Source organism: Nannospalax galili, unplaced genomic scaffold (genome assembly GCF_000622305.1).
Source record: "Nannospalax galili isolate Female #2095 unplaced genomic scaffold, S.galili_v1.0 scaffold1491, whole genome shotgun sequence".
Taxonomy (NCBI): domain Eukaryota; kingdom Metazoa; phylum Chordata; class Mammalia; order Rodentia; family Spalacidae; genus Nannospalax; species Nannospalax galili.
The window spans coordinates 222,308-236,521 of record NW_008329129.1 but is presented as its reverse complement, the minus strand read 5'-3'; the positions used below and the strand labels follow the sequence as shown (position 1 = coordinate 236,521).

Genomic DNA, 14,214 nt, shown 5'->3' with positions numbered 1-14,214 from the left:
AAGCATCTTTTCTGTCTCCTTTCCTTTCTTTCAATCCTCACTCCCCCTTTCAGGTACTGTCCGTTTTGGCCGGCTGGCACCAGCATAGTGGCGCCCGAACAGGGACTTGAAAAGTAGGGGATAAAGTGAAGGACACTGCTGGAGAAGTTAAGTGAGTGCACTCGGTACAATTGGGGAGCGGTGAGTATTTATCTTGGGAGAAGATGGGGCATGGAAACAGTCATCCAGTTTTTGTAAGGAATATGCCTGGGGCCCGAGGAGCAAAGGCTGAGATTAAAGAGGAGAATCCGATAAACAGCGGCTGGGATAAAAGTGAAACCAAACCTTCTGCTCCACCAGAGCCAGCTCCGTTAGCCTTGCCACCCTTTTATGAGGACCCCTGTCTGGGGCTAGAAGAGGGATCTCTTGACCCTAAGGATGAGTCTGCCCGAGGAGAGGAGACGATTGATTATGATCAGGAGAAGTGTCCACCTCTAATTGCTCTGCCTGAAATTAAGCAATTAAGGGCAGAGTTAGTGGCTGTGAAGAAGGAAATGTTTAAGAACAAAGAGAAAAGAATTAGGACTACCCCAACACCCTCTATCATGGTAGGATTAGAGCCTCCTCCTCTGAGGCCACCGAAGGTTGTTGCACCTCCCATGATTGCCATTGCTCAGGAGCCTTTGGCAGGAATCTGGTACCCGCTTAGAACCATGCAATCTCCATTACAACAGGCCATTGGGGCCGCGGCAGAGAGAGGAGAGTCAGTGCATGGATTTCAAGTCTTCCTAGTTTCTGAGCAAGTTGATCAGCAGGGCAACAGGGTGCGGTCTCATGCACCTGTGCCTTTTAAGCAGCTTAAGGAACTAGACTGCTTGTGCTCAGTATGGTCCCACTGCCCCTTTTACTCAGGCTTTGTTAGAATCTTTGTCCATGGATGCACTTCCTCCGGGAGATTGGAAACACATGGTATGTACTTGCCTTTCAGGGGGAGATTATCTGTTGTGGAAATCTGAGTATGAGGAACAGTGCCAGGTGACAGCGAATACCAATAGAGCGTAGAATATTCCCATAGATTTTGATATGTTAGCTGGTGAAGGACAATATAGGGATATTGTTCAGCAGTTGCAGTATGATGTTGCGGCCTATGCGCAGATCAGTGCTGCAGCCCGAAGAGCCTGGTATAAACTGCCGTCTAGTGGTAAGCAGACTGGGGATTTGTTAAGATCAGGCAAGGTCCGGATGAGCCATATCAGGATTTCGTGGCTCGACTACTGCAAACTGCCGGTCGCTTGCTGTGGGATAGTGAAGCAGGTTTACTTTTAGTGAAACAGCTTGTGTTTGAGAATGCTAATGGAGCCTGTCAAGCTGCTATTAGGCCTTTTAGAAAGAAAGGTGATTTATCAGATTTTGGCAGGCAAAGGTATGTACATGTTACAATAGACACATTTTCTGGCTTTATTATGGCTACTGCACAAACAGGGGAAGCCACAAAATGTTATAACTCATTGCTTGACTTGCTTTTCCATAGCTGGGATCCCTAACGTTATAAAAACAGATAGTGGCTCTGGCTATACCAGTCAGGGGTTCCAACGTTTCTGTTTACATCATACTCTATTTTAAACTTTTTGAATTTGGATAAAAATGACCACTCTGAGGCAGATAGAACATGGCACGCTCAGTCACAGGAGACCTACGCCCAAGTCAGGTGGAAGGATCTTTAACTGGACAATGGAATGGCCCCGACCCTGTATTGATTTGGGGAAGAGGGCATGTTTGTGTTTTTCCGTAGGGTGCAGATGGAGCCAGGTGGCTGCCGGAAAGGCTGGTGAGGTTCGCCAGATGAGCGCCAAAGAAAAAGAAGAAGAAAAGAATGATGAGGCGACAAACGTGGCTGATGATGATGTTCCTGCAAGTGATCTTGGCTGAGTTATACTGGACTAATGTTCCTGATCCACAATATTGCACCCCACGATATGGGAGGAGAAAGAGATAGTAGTGACTGTGAATGACTCTTGGTTAATTGCTCAGCCTGATTTAAAACGCCAGATGATGCTAGTGGCGATGAATTTTTATTATTTTGGATTGAGAAGTGGGTTGCCTATTTGTTTTGTTAAAAATAATAAGTCTGGGTGTGTAGATGACTGTGTGCTTGTGGGACAAAGTGGATATTGTACCAATGTCAAAGTGTTATTGCCAAGAGATAAAAGGAAAAAAAAAATTCCCCACAAGCATTTCCACCCTGTAAGCAGTGGCAGATATTCTAAAAAGGTTGAGAGCCACCTTACATCCTGTGGCAAGTCAAGGCAGCTGTGCACAATATGAGATTGCGCTCCCTCTCCTAACAGAGGCCGGTAGTCAAAGACAGGTAAGATCTTCTGGGAGAAAGTCAACCTAAGACAGGGCGTAGCTGATGGAAGCTACGTGCCGATGACAGGTAAGGCTTTGCTCTGGCAGAAGATAACCTAAGACAGGCACGGTCCTTCTGTCCTAGATATAGCATAATCTGGGGTTATAAAAATAAAGAAGGGGGAGATGTTGTAAGCTGTTAGTCTATTATGTACATTGAGCTGTGGTAGGCTTGTTTACTGAGTTTGTGTTCTACACACCAGTAACTAATCTGCCAAATCAGGAGGAATGTGTTTATATGGAGAGCCTCACAATATCTGACCTGGAGGCAATAGTGGTAAACAAAAAGATCAAAGAAGTCTTTGAAGTATTTGACTGCTCCTTGACCCTCAGATACAGGTGGGAAAAACAGCTGTTGAAACTAATTGAGTTCTTCTGTATAAAAAGGCGGAGCTGAAATAAATCGGGGCTGCAGACTACTGTCAGCCCTCCCAAGTATCTTTTCTGTCTCTTGTTTTTTCTTTCAATCCTCACTCCCCCTTTCAGGTACTGTCCATCTTGGCCAGCTGGCACCGGCACCAACTGAGAAAAGTAGTCACAAACATGCTGTGTGGAATGTCCAGAGGAGGGGCTGGAGAGATGGCTCAGTAGTTAAGAGCACTGACTGCTCTTGTAGAGGACCTGGGTTCAATTCCCAGCACCCACACGGTGGCTAACAACTGTAATTCCACTTCCAGGGGATCCGATGCCCTATTCTGACTTCCACGGGCATTGTACAACATGAGTGTACTTACATACATACAGGCAGTACACTCATATACATAAAATAAAAATAATAAAATATTTTTTAATGTCCAGAAGAGAGAAATCTGCGTAGTGACAGGAAGTACTGATTACTGAGGGTTGGGGAGGAGACAGGGAACAGCTGAGGGAAGTAGAACTGCTTTGAGGAGGTAATAAAAATGTTCTTGAGGGCCTGGAGAGATGGCTAAGTGGGTAAGAACACTGGCTGTTCTTGCAGAGGACCCAGGTATGTTTCCCAGCACCCACATGGTGGCTCACAACCACCCATTAACTCCAGTTCCAGGGGATCTGATGGCCTCTTCTGGCCTCTGCAGGCACTGTATGCACATGATGCACTTATATACATGTGGGCAAAACACTCATATGCATAAAATAAAATTTAATCAATTTAAAATGTTCTCAAATGAATTCTGGTGATAGATACATACAGAATTAATTAAAAGGGAAAAGTATACAGTATATTAATTATATTCTAAGAAAATCACTTCTTTAAGTAGCTAGAATTTTACCATCATTAAGGCAGGAATGGAAACACAAATTTGCCTAAGCTAGTAGTTGAAAGAAAAAAAAAATAAATCACATAGAACAATACCTATAACCTCCCTTGAATTGGAGCAAAGTAAATATAAATTATCTATGGCAATCATTCCTTCCATGCTAAATAGCCCTTGTCCAGATACAAACGTCTACAAGTATATCACCTGATTTGTTTCCCAAACAATTGCAGCAAGATGAGATGACAGGGCTCAGGGTACAGCTTAGGGGTGAAGCACTTGTCTAGCATGCAGGAGGCCCTGGGTTCAAATCTCAGTATTGTAAGAAACAAATCCAGTCAACAGTCTTATATAAGTCACAGAGAAAAAGAAGGAAAAAGTAGGAAGGGGAAGAGCTTATACAGTTTAATTTCTACAGATAAACTTATTTTAAAAGTGGGTAATTAAAATACCGTTGTTCTTTTATATACATATTATTAGGGGAAAATACCATTATCTTGCCTTTTTGTTTTTCTGATTTTTTCAAAGACTTACTTGTTTTTTATGTGTCTGAGTATTCTGCCTGCATGTATATTAATTGTGCCACGTGCATGCAGTGCCTGTGGAGACCAGAAAGCATCAGAGCCCCTGGAACTGGAGTTATAGGCACTTGTGAACCACCATGTGGGTACTGTGAACTGAACCCAGGTCCTCTGCAACATCAGCCAGTGCTCTTAACCCCTGAGCCATCTCTCCAGCCCCCACCTTTTCTTTTGGAATGATCACCTGCCCATTTATAAAACGAGTGCTTAGATCACCAGAGGAACTGCTCCCCAGAACCCAGCAGCCGGGAGTACCTGGAGATGTTCATCTGGAAGAGCTGCCAGCACCTACCTCCAACCACGCCCACACCCACACTGCTCCTCCTCGTGTTCATCGGTGCGACATGAAACCACTCATTAGACTTTATGTTATACGCTTCCACGGACGACAGACCTACAATGAAGCACAAGACCCTTCATTTCCACTTCCAAAAAAATACCGTTGTTCTTTTATATACATATTATTAGGGGAAAATACTTCAGGTATTTTATGCTGGGCTAAAATTAAAAGAAGAAATGGAAGAATACAAAAACATGTTAATTGCATGACAGATAGGAATAGCTTCTTTTCAGAAGCTTCTACTCAAGCTGTTGCCATTTTTAGACTTTTTAAACTTGGTAAGATACTGATGCATACAGAACAAAATTTATACACTCTGCAATCTTGTATCTTTCTTTAAGAAGATTTACTATTTAGTTATGTCTATATGTATGTATCTGTGTGTGCATTTGTGTAGGTAAGTACAAGTATCCTCAGAGGCCAGAAGAGGGTGTTAGATCCTGTGGAGCTGGAGTTACAAGTGTCTGTGAACCACCCAATGTGAGTGCAGAGAACTAAACTCAAATTCTCTAAAAGAGCAACAAGCACCCTTAATCACTGAGCTATCACTCTAGTCCCCAGCTCTTGCATCTTCAAAGAATTTATTTTATTTTACTTTATTAATTTATTTATTTTTGTTTTCAGGTTTTGAGACAAAGTCTCACACTCTAGCCAAGGCTAGCCTCATAATCCTCCTGCCTCAAACTCCCCAGTGCTGGGGTCACAGGGGTGGAACACCACACTGGGCTTTAAAGAAATTCTTGATGTCATTTTAAAACATCTTTAAATACAAGATCTGCTAAAATACTCAAGAACGTGTTCATTTTATGATAATTTGTTCTATAAATATGGCTACCACGTTAACTGTAACAGCAACATAGAACAGATAACATTACCTGTGCTTCCATCAAAGCCCCCCACTGCATATAACAATCCATTTAACACAGCAGCTCCCAAGGTACTTCTCCGGTCTCGCATGTTTGCAACACTGGTCCACTGGTCCTTCACGGGGTCATAGGAATCTACAGTCCGAACTCTTAGTGAACCATTAAAGCCACCAACAGCAAAGACGAGCCCAGCCATATAGACCATCCCTGCAAAAGGAAAACAAGATTTCATAACGAATATGCTATCCAACAGCTACCCTGACCTTCCAGAAAGCCTACAGTGTCTGTCAGAACACAGAACTCTTAACAGAGCTTTTAAGACTGAATAGGTCTTTAAAAAATTCCCTTCATGGGTAAGAATGTAAAATCACAAGTGCACCATGAGATATTAGGATTCACTGTAGCACTATTTATAGTACATTAACATGAAAAATAGGTTTAATGTTCTGTGGAAAACTAGTGGGTTAGGGGTATAACTCAGTGGTATAGTGGTTGCCAAGCAGACGTGAGGTCTTTCACCTTATCAACAAACAAAATTACTTAATAAAATAGTAGCCAAAGTTGTGTGTGTTGCTGGTGATCAAACTGGGCCTTATACATGCTAGTCAGGTTCACTACATCTGGATTACAGCCCCAGCCCTAGAAAACTCTTAAATAATAAAATAACTTTAGGTATGCTGACATGTAGCAATCTCAGGATGCACTGGTGAAATTTGACCATCATGCAAATGCATTACACTTAGAACTCATTTCACTAGAGAGACAAGAACTAAGGGTTCACAGTTCAGTCCCCAAGAATATGCAACTGCTTCTTTCTTCCAAGTAATTTTGGCTAAACAATATCTATCTTAATACATGCTTGTAAAACAGGCATCAGAATGAAAGCCACTGCAGCTTACAGCTTGGTTGGACAACTCCTAGAACTATGGGCCCAAAGTTAAAGAATTTTTCCCTCAGTATTTCAATAAAGGTAACTAGGAAAACAAGCAGCAAACTGCCAGCTCCTCCACTTTGCCTTAGCGAATCAGCACAGTGCCCCAAGGTAAAGATAGAGCAGCAGCTAGGCATAATGGGACACACTGTAATCCCAGTGCTTGGGAGGCTAGGCAGAAGGACTGTGAGTTCAAGGTCAACCTAGGCTACACAAAGTACCTATTCCACTATTTAATCACAGAATTATTTCAGCCAAAGCTTTTATAATAGACCTCTTCCTCTTCTTCCTCCTCCTGTTTTTTGTTTGTTTGGTTGGTTTTTTGGTTTTTTTGGTATACTACTTTTTTTTATTGAGCCAGGGTCTCATGTAGGCCAGGCTGGTCTCAAATTCACTACGTAATTGAGGTTGATCTTCCTGCCTCTGGAGTGCCTGGCTTTTAAACAGATACTTTTCTAATGACTAAAATAAGAGCTGAGAGAGCTCCCAAAGACTCAGCAATGGAAAACCAGCCATATCGCCCCCATGCTCACCTGCCCTGCACCTCCTGGAAGGCAATTCTGCTACTTGGTGCCACCGCTCTTCCTTAAAGTCATAGCATTCCACACTTCGGATGGCCTTTGGTGCTTGGCCCCCAACCACCACCATCAACTGGAGGGGAAGAAATGGAAGTGCTTGAACAAATGACTACCCAACTCAAGAGACTGAAAGAGTCCACAGAGAAAATGACAGGAGCCTTGAATGAAAACAGCACAGTGAGCTGGAGGAAACTGACCACCTAACCAAAACATGAGAGACACCAGAAAGGGCATGTATTAGAAACCATCATCTAACCAACATGTGAAAAACATGGAGAGGTACATGCTAGAACAGAATTTCTTTTTTTGGGGGGGGGTGCTTTTTGAAGCAGGGTCTCCCTGTAGCCCCAGCTGTCCTGGAACTCACTATGTAGACCAGGCTGGCCTTGAGCTCACAGAGATCCACCTGCCTCTGCCTCCCAAGTGCTGGGATTAAAGGCATGAGCCACCACGCCCAGCTTAGAACTGCATTTCTATCATCTAGCACTTTTAGCTAAAAATAAAGATTTTAGAAACTTAAAAGAAGTTTCTGATCCCTGAAGCAAAGGCAGTTATGAAGGCAAAAAACAGGCGGCCGGCACCACCAAGGCTACGGTATGTCATAGGGCTTGCTGTGAACCAGAGCCTGGTTACACGATGAGCAGGGATTAGATTGCCGAGTCTAGAACAGACAGAAGTGAAATGTGCTACTGGACAGTGGGTGAAAGGATAATAATGTATTAAAAGATGGGAAAATTATTTAAAAATTAGTAACTAGAATTGATGAGACTACAGATTCATGGATCTCAAAGAGGCCTTCCTCGACATTCCATAAATAAACCCATCAGCAGTCCCAATAACAGAGATGCTGAAATCATGATGAAAACGCATACACTTGTCTACCGCTAGGAAAAAGCCGGGGCTACGGGGATTCCCAGTTCAATCCAACAGCTATTTACTTAGTGCTGCATCTCTGACTATGCAGAGCTGTGCTAGGTGTTATGCAGGACATGTATCTATGCATATGCAGGACATATGCAGATGGTGTCTATCTGCCAGAGCTTAAAGATCTCACTATGGATATAATTCAAGAATAATAGGCAATTATATACAATCAAGCAGCTATGTGATTAGTGTGGACATTAGGTGACCAGAGAAAGGAAAGCTACCATGACTCAGCAAAAGCTTCCTGGAGAGTGGAACGCAGCCTCGGCAGATGTGTGGAACTTAGAAGCCCATGTGTTTGTCTTTTAAGACGTATACACGGGCACTTTCTGGCAACAGGGAATATAAACCTCTCACATCAGGGCAGTGTCACGGTTAATGATGTCTCATGGAAAGCTGTAAAAACTGGGCAGGGTTTTGGAGGGAAGAGGAGATTATGATAGAAAAAACAAATGTTATAAAGAAATGAAGGGGCTGGAGAGATGGCTCAGAGGTTAAGAACACTGGCTGTTCTTGCAGAAGACCCAGGTTCGAATCCCAGCACCCACATGGCAGCTAACAACTGTCCATAACTCCAGTTCCAGGGGATCCAACAGCCTCTTCTGTCCTCCGTGGGCATTGCATGACACGGGTGCACTTACCTACATGCAGGCAACACACGCATACACATAAAATAAAAATAATAAATAAAATATTTAAAAAGAAATGAAAAATCCAAACAAACTGAACATGGAGAAATTAACACACAAAGGGAGGTTTGCCACTCTAGCTGCATGATCACCTACCTGTACTTAGAACTACAGAAAGTAGAAAAAAAATCTTAAAGGTTTTAAAACTCAACACAAATGAATGGTACAATATATTTTGGATCTTTCTTCTAGTTCTGAGTCAAATGACAGGAAGAATTTTTTAAAAATCTATAACATCCTACCACCAGGAAGACTAGAAAGGGGGGTAAAGGGCAATATGGTAGCACCACAGCCTTGAATTCACATGAGATCAACTCTGCACACAGGATCTGTCTTGAACAGTGCATCCAGTAAAGATAAATTTAAAAACCACCAAACCTCAGGGGCTGGAGAGATGGTTTCTTGCTTTTCCAGAGGACCCAAGTTCGGTTCTCAGCACCAACATCAGGTGGCTCACAACCATCTATCTGTACCTCCAGCTCCAGGGGATTTGACACCGTCTTCCCACCTCTGCGCATGCCCGCGCGCACACACACACACACACACACACACACGCACACACAAACTAAATAAATCTTTTTTAAAAAGCCAAACTTCAGAACAGAATATTATTTAATCCCTGGATGGCATTCTGATTAATAGATTTCATGATTCTCAAACTGAATCTCATGACTTCTACATGGAAATAAGGATAGAAGGGAAAACATGTCACTACAGAGACCAGGAGTAACATTTTTCCTTTACTTACCCAAGAAAGGAAAGATGGGCAGGGAACAGGAAGGTTCCTGTTCAGAGGAAAGGAAACAGGAAGAATGTACAGGAGGGCAAGAGAGTCGGACAGAGGTAAAGAAACTGCAAAAATACCAGTGTTGTGATCAGTAAAGGAGTTGTTTATCTTCCTTACTACTACTTGTTTGCAAAAGACATCTCACCAGGTGTGACAACCGTATTATTTATGCACAAAAGAAACGCCAAGACAGTGAAAGATCTTATGGAGGTAAAAGTTAAATGCAACATCTCAGGAAGGTAAGAAGCGGGAGTCAATAAAATCAAGAGGTCTTCCTGAAAGGGAGGTCAGTTAAACTTCCTTCTTCTATTCTCTTTCCCCGATTAGTTTAAATGTCTCCTGAAGAATAAAATTTCAATAGACAATAGGTAAAAATGTAGAAAAAACACATATCCAGAAATAAGGCAATATCTGTAATTAAAAAGTCTCAAAGGGGGCTGGAGAGATGGCTCAGCGGGTAAGAACACTGGTTGTTCTTGCAGAAGATCCAGGTTCAAATCCCAGCACCGACATGGCAGCTAACAACTGTCTGTAACTCCAGTCCCAGGGAATCCGACAGCCTCTTCTGACCTCCTCGGGCATTGCATGACACGGGTGCACTTACTTGCATGCAGGCAATACATGCATATACATAAAATAAAAATAAATAAATAAAACTTTTTAAAAAGTCTCAAAGAATTAAAGGAATTAACGAAATAAAGTAGCAAAACATACACGGGGGCGGGGGGCAGATGGCTCAGCGGCTGGGTGCTTGCTGCTCTGGCAGCAGGTGGAGATGGGCACCCATGCAAGGAGGAGAGGCTCACAGCTACCAGTAATTCCAGCTCTGACCCCCTCTTCCAGCCTCCGTGGGCACCTGCATGCACATGCATATACATATACAAAGACACACGCAGAGTCACATACATAAAAATAAAAAATAATAAAAAATTCACTGTGAGATCCAAATAGAAGGAAGCCTTGCACAATCTTAGTATTATTTACCTAGAATGCCAAACTAATGTGGGAGATTTAAAAAGGCTGCACCTGCACTTAATATGCATTCTCAAAGTCAGAAGTAATTCAGAGTTAAAAAAAGGACTAAGACATCGTCATGGTGGAAACATCAGAATGTACAGTGATTTCCTCAGCACTGTTACTGTATTTGATTCTATTTGACTCCTTGTGATTACAATATACCATTATCCAAAATACATACACATATGAAATTAATCTCCCATTCTTATCTACTTACTTTGAATCCTGAATACAGTCACTCCACTCTAAAACAACTAACGGTGCTATTAGAAAACTTCCAACACAAGTACCTTTTCCAAAGTCTGTGTGCATCAATAAACACAGAGACGGGAAAAGCACACGGAGAAGGTGCAAATGCCAAGCTGCAGGCTGCTCGCTCTGTCTGCCATGTCTGCTGCCCTTCCCACAGTAGGGGTAACCCCTAGAAAGCCTGGTAGCAGAGATGCACACAGGCACCACAAAACAACAGCTTAAGTACTAAAGAATCCGAAAGGGTTCCACAGCGAGAAGAACAAAACCACACCAAAAAGGCCCAGGAAGAAATTTAACTGCATAGATGGCTACGACAATATAAAAGCAAAAACAAAATACTTGACAGGATTTTACCAAGAACTCCTGAGAAGGTCTGCCAAAGTGCCATGTGAACTATGGAAATTAGAGCTGAATTCATTTTTGTTCTAAAGGCCCCTCTGCAGTGTAGTTAAAGAGAATGGTGCTAAAGATGCCAGAAGAGGAACAGATGAGTGGAGAACAAATATGAAATCTTATCATGTATTAATGATCAGATGGGCGGCAAGGGGGCTCAGCAGGTAAAGGTGCTTGACACCAAGCCAGATGACCCAAGTTCAGTCTTTAGAAAGTTGTCCTCTGACCTCTGCATGTACATGTAAACACACACACACACACACACACACACACACACAATATTTTTTAAAATTCAAAAAAATAAAGATATGCTAGAAGGAAGTTAGAAAGACTAAGAAGCATGAAAGAAATGGTAACTTTGCAACCTTTAAATTTAAGGTCAAGACATTATAAAACACTTTCAATAGATTGATTTTTTTCTTTTTTCTCTTGGTCTTTTTGAGACAGGGTCTCCTTATAGCCCCAGCTGTCCTGGAACTCACAATGTAGACCAGGCTGGCCTTGAACTCACAGAGATCCGCCTGCCTCTGCCTCCCAAGTGCTGGGATTAAAACTGACACCAAATACAACACGTAAATACAAAGTAATGAAGACTATGGCTACTTATAAAGCAGGTGAGGGGTGCCTGACAAGGTAAATAACTCAAATCCATAGATTGAACGCTATGAGCACTGGAGTGCTGGGGAACTAGCTGGGGTACTTACTGAACCACTTACAACAATGTTTGAAAAATCTTGGAGAATTGAGGAGAGACCAGAAAAAATGTTAAAGCCAAGTACCTATATTTAAAAAGGGGTAAGAATTGAATGCTGTGGAAATACCTTTTGTTAAGTGAAAATAATTTTCAGTGAAAATCTAGAATTTTGAGAAGAGCACAAGTACTTCTAAGGGTCAATAAAATGAAGAGCACCGTGGAGGACATGAAATCTACACCAAATTTGAACCCACCTGATTTTATCCAATGGCACTATAGAGAATGGAATCTTCCTCTAGATGGAAACATGCCCTTGTCACCTACTGTGAGGGTTAATCCAATGGGGCAGGTCAGGGACCTGGATAGGGACCACCCCTAGGAAGACAGGCTCACCTTAAGTTTTGCCTTCCCAGAATTCCTGCCTCCAGGCAGTCCCTAAGAGCCACTATGAGGTTCCACTGGGTCACTTTGGGCACAACTATTTCTTTTCTTCTTTTTCTTTGAGATGCTGGCCAAAGTCTAAGTTATGCTTCCCAACTCCAAACACTTTGGGCCTCCTCACTTTTTCTAAAGCTCCCCTCCCCTCAGGGTTAGGGATAAAGTATGAAGAATCATCAAATCATACACAATAAAGAAGAGGAAAGGGAAGAACTGATTTGATCATCCTTGGTTCTAACACGTAAACCTACGAAACCACTAGGCCTTCAGCTATAAGCTACCTTACTCCCAGGGAAATTTTTCTGCTTCTTCCGATTCTCTTCTTCTGCCCACAACCAGTACTTTCTACTGTAACTAGAGCAAATAAAACTCAGAAGGACAAAACTTCTCTTCAGAAAGTGTGTCATCATGGAATTTAACAAGATTAAATAGGGGGCTGGAGAGATGGCTCAGCAGTTAAGAGCACTGGCTGTTCTTCCCAAGAAACAGGTACAATTCCCAAAACCCACATGGTAACTAACAGCCATCTTTAACTCCAGTTCCATGGAATCCAATGCCCTCTTCTAGCCTCTGCAGGCATTGCACGCATGTGGTACACTTACATACATGCAGACAAAACACTCAATACACATAAAGATAATATTAAAAAAAAAAAAAAAAGGTTAAATGATAGGGCTAGAGCCAGGTGCCATAGGACACACCTTTAATCCTAGCACTCAGGGGGCAGAGGCAGGGGGATCTCTGTGAGGTCAGCCTGCTCTACAAAATGAGTACCAGGCCAACCAGAGCTACATACTGAGACCCTGTCTCAACAAAGAAACAAACAAATAATGCGGCTGTAGACAGGGCTCAGCAGTTATGAGCTCTTGCAGAAGCAGAGCAACCAAGTTGGGCAGCTCACAACTGCCTCTAACTCCAGTTCCAGGGAATCTGATACCCTCTTCTGGCTTCTGAGGGTACCCATACCTATGTGCTCATATACATAGACACACATATTAAAATTTTTTTAATTAATTTTTTTTTTTAACAAATTAGGGCTTGGAGAGATGTCTCACAGGTTAAGAGCACTTACTGCTCTTTTAGAGGCCAAGAGTTCAGATCCCAGCACCCACACTGAGTGGCTGACAAATGCTTTTAACTCCAGCTTCACAGGATCTGACACTCCTTGGCTTCTGTAAGCACCCGCACACACGTGTGCACACACAAGTGCACAGACACGCATATGCACAAATAAATACTTTAAAAAAGAATAGGAAAATGTTTTTTAAAAGATTAAATGAGGGGACTAGAGAAATGGCTAAGCACACTGGCTGTTCTTGCAGAGGACCCAGGTTGAGTTCCCAGCACTCACATGGCAGCTAACAACCATCTGTAACTCCAGTTATAGGGAATCTGGTGCCCTCTTCTGACCTCAACAGGCATTGCACAACAGAAATACACTTACATACATGGAGGCAATATGCTCCTATACATAAAATAAAAAATAATAAATAAAATATTGTTTAAAAAATGATTAAATGTGTTTTTAACCTTTAAAAATGATCTCCATTTCATTTTAAAATATACTGTCTCTTATAGCCACTTTTGAAAGAGATGTATCTTTGCTCTGGGAATTGTTAGTACGGTAAAGCTGTAATGAAATGCTTCTTCTAATTTAAAGGAAAAAAAGAAAAAAAGATTAAATGAACCAAATTAAATTATCCCTACCCTTAACATGTAGTCAATATAGAGCCTAAATCATGCCAGGCATGGTGGCACATGCCTTTAATCCCAGCACTCGGGAGGCAGAGACAGGTGGATCTCTATAAGTTCAAGGCCAGCCTGGTCTACATAGCAAGTTCCAGGCCAGCTGGAGCTGCAGGGAGACCCTATCTCAAAAAAAAAAAAAAGGTTCTAGAGCCTAAATCATATACTCTGCAAAGAATTCTTAGGCACATGTCCCTTGCAGGAAAACTGAAACAATAAAGTATGGAAACTCATATGATCAAAAACCTTAACAGCTCACTGTAGGCCTTTGGATGGGGCAATCACAACTGTGAACAATAGGTCCTACTTTGGGAAGGTTCATGGGTGTCCTCAGCCTGGTCCTGACGCTCTT

General features: G+C 42.3%; 1 protein-coding gene across 4 annotated transcripts in view; it reads right to left on the bottom strand.

Moving 5' to 3' along the window:
* The window catches only part of Klhl2 (kelch like family member 2), a 142,521-nt gene that overhangs the window by 13,296 nt on the left and 115,011 nt on the right, over nucleotides 1-14,214 (bottom strand). For all 4 annotated transcript variants that reach the window (XM_008831493.3, XM_029562650.1, XM_029562644.1 and 1 more), the window contains 3 exons: nucleotides 6,878-6,995; nucleotides 5,423-5,620; nucleotides 4,500-4,601 (listed from right to left, as the gene is read on the bottom strand). In XM_008831493.3, coding sequence (XP_008829715.1) covers nucleotides 4,500-4,601; nucleotides 5,423-5,620; nucleotides 6,878-6,995 — 418 coding nt within the window. The remainder of the gene's footprint in view (nucleotides 1-4,499; nucleotides 4,602-5,422; nucleotides 5,621-6,877; nucleotides 6,996-14,214) is intronic.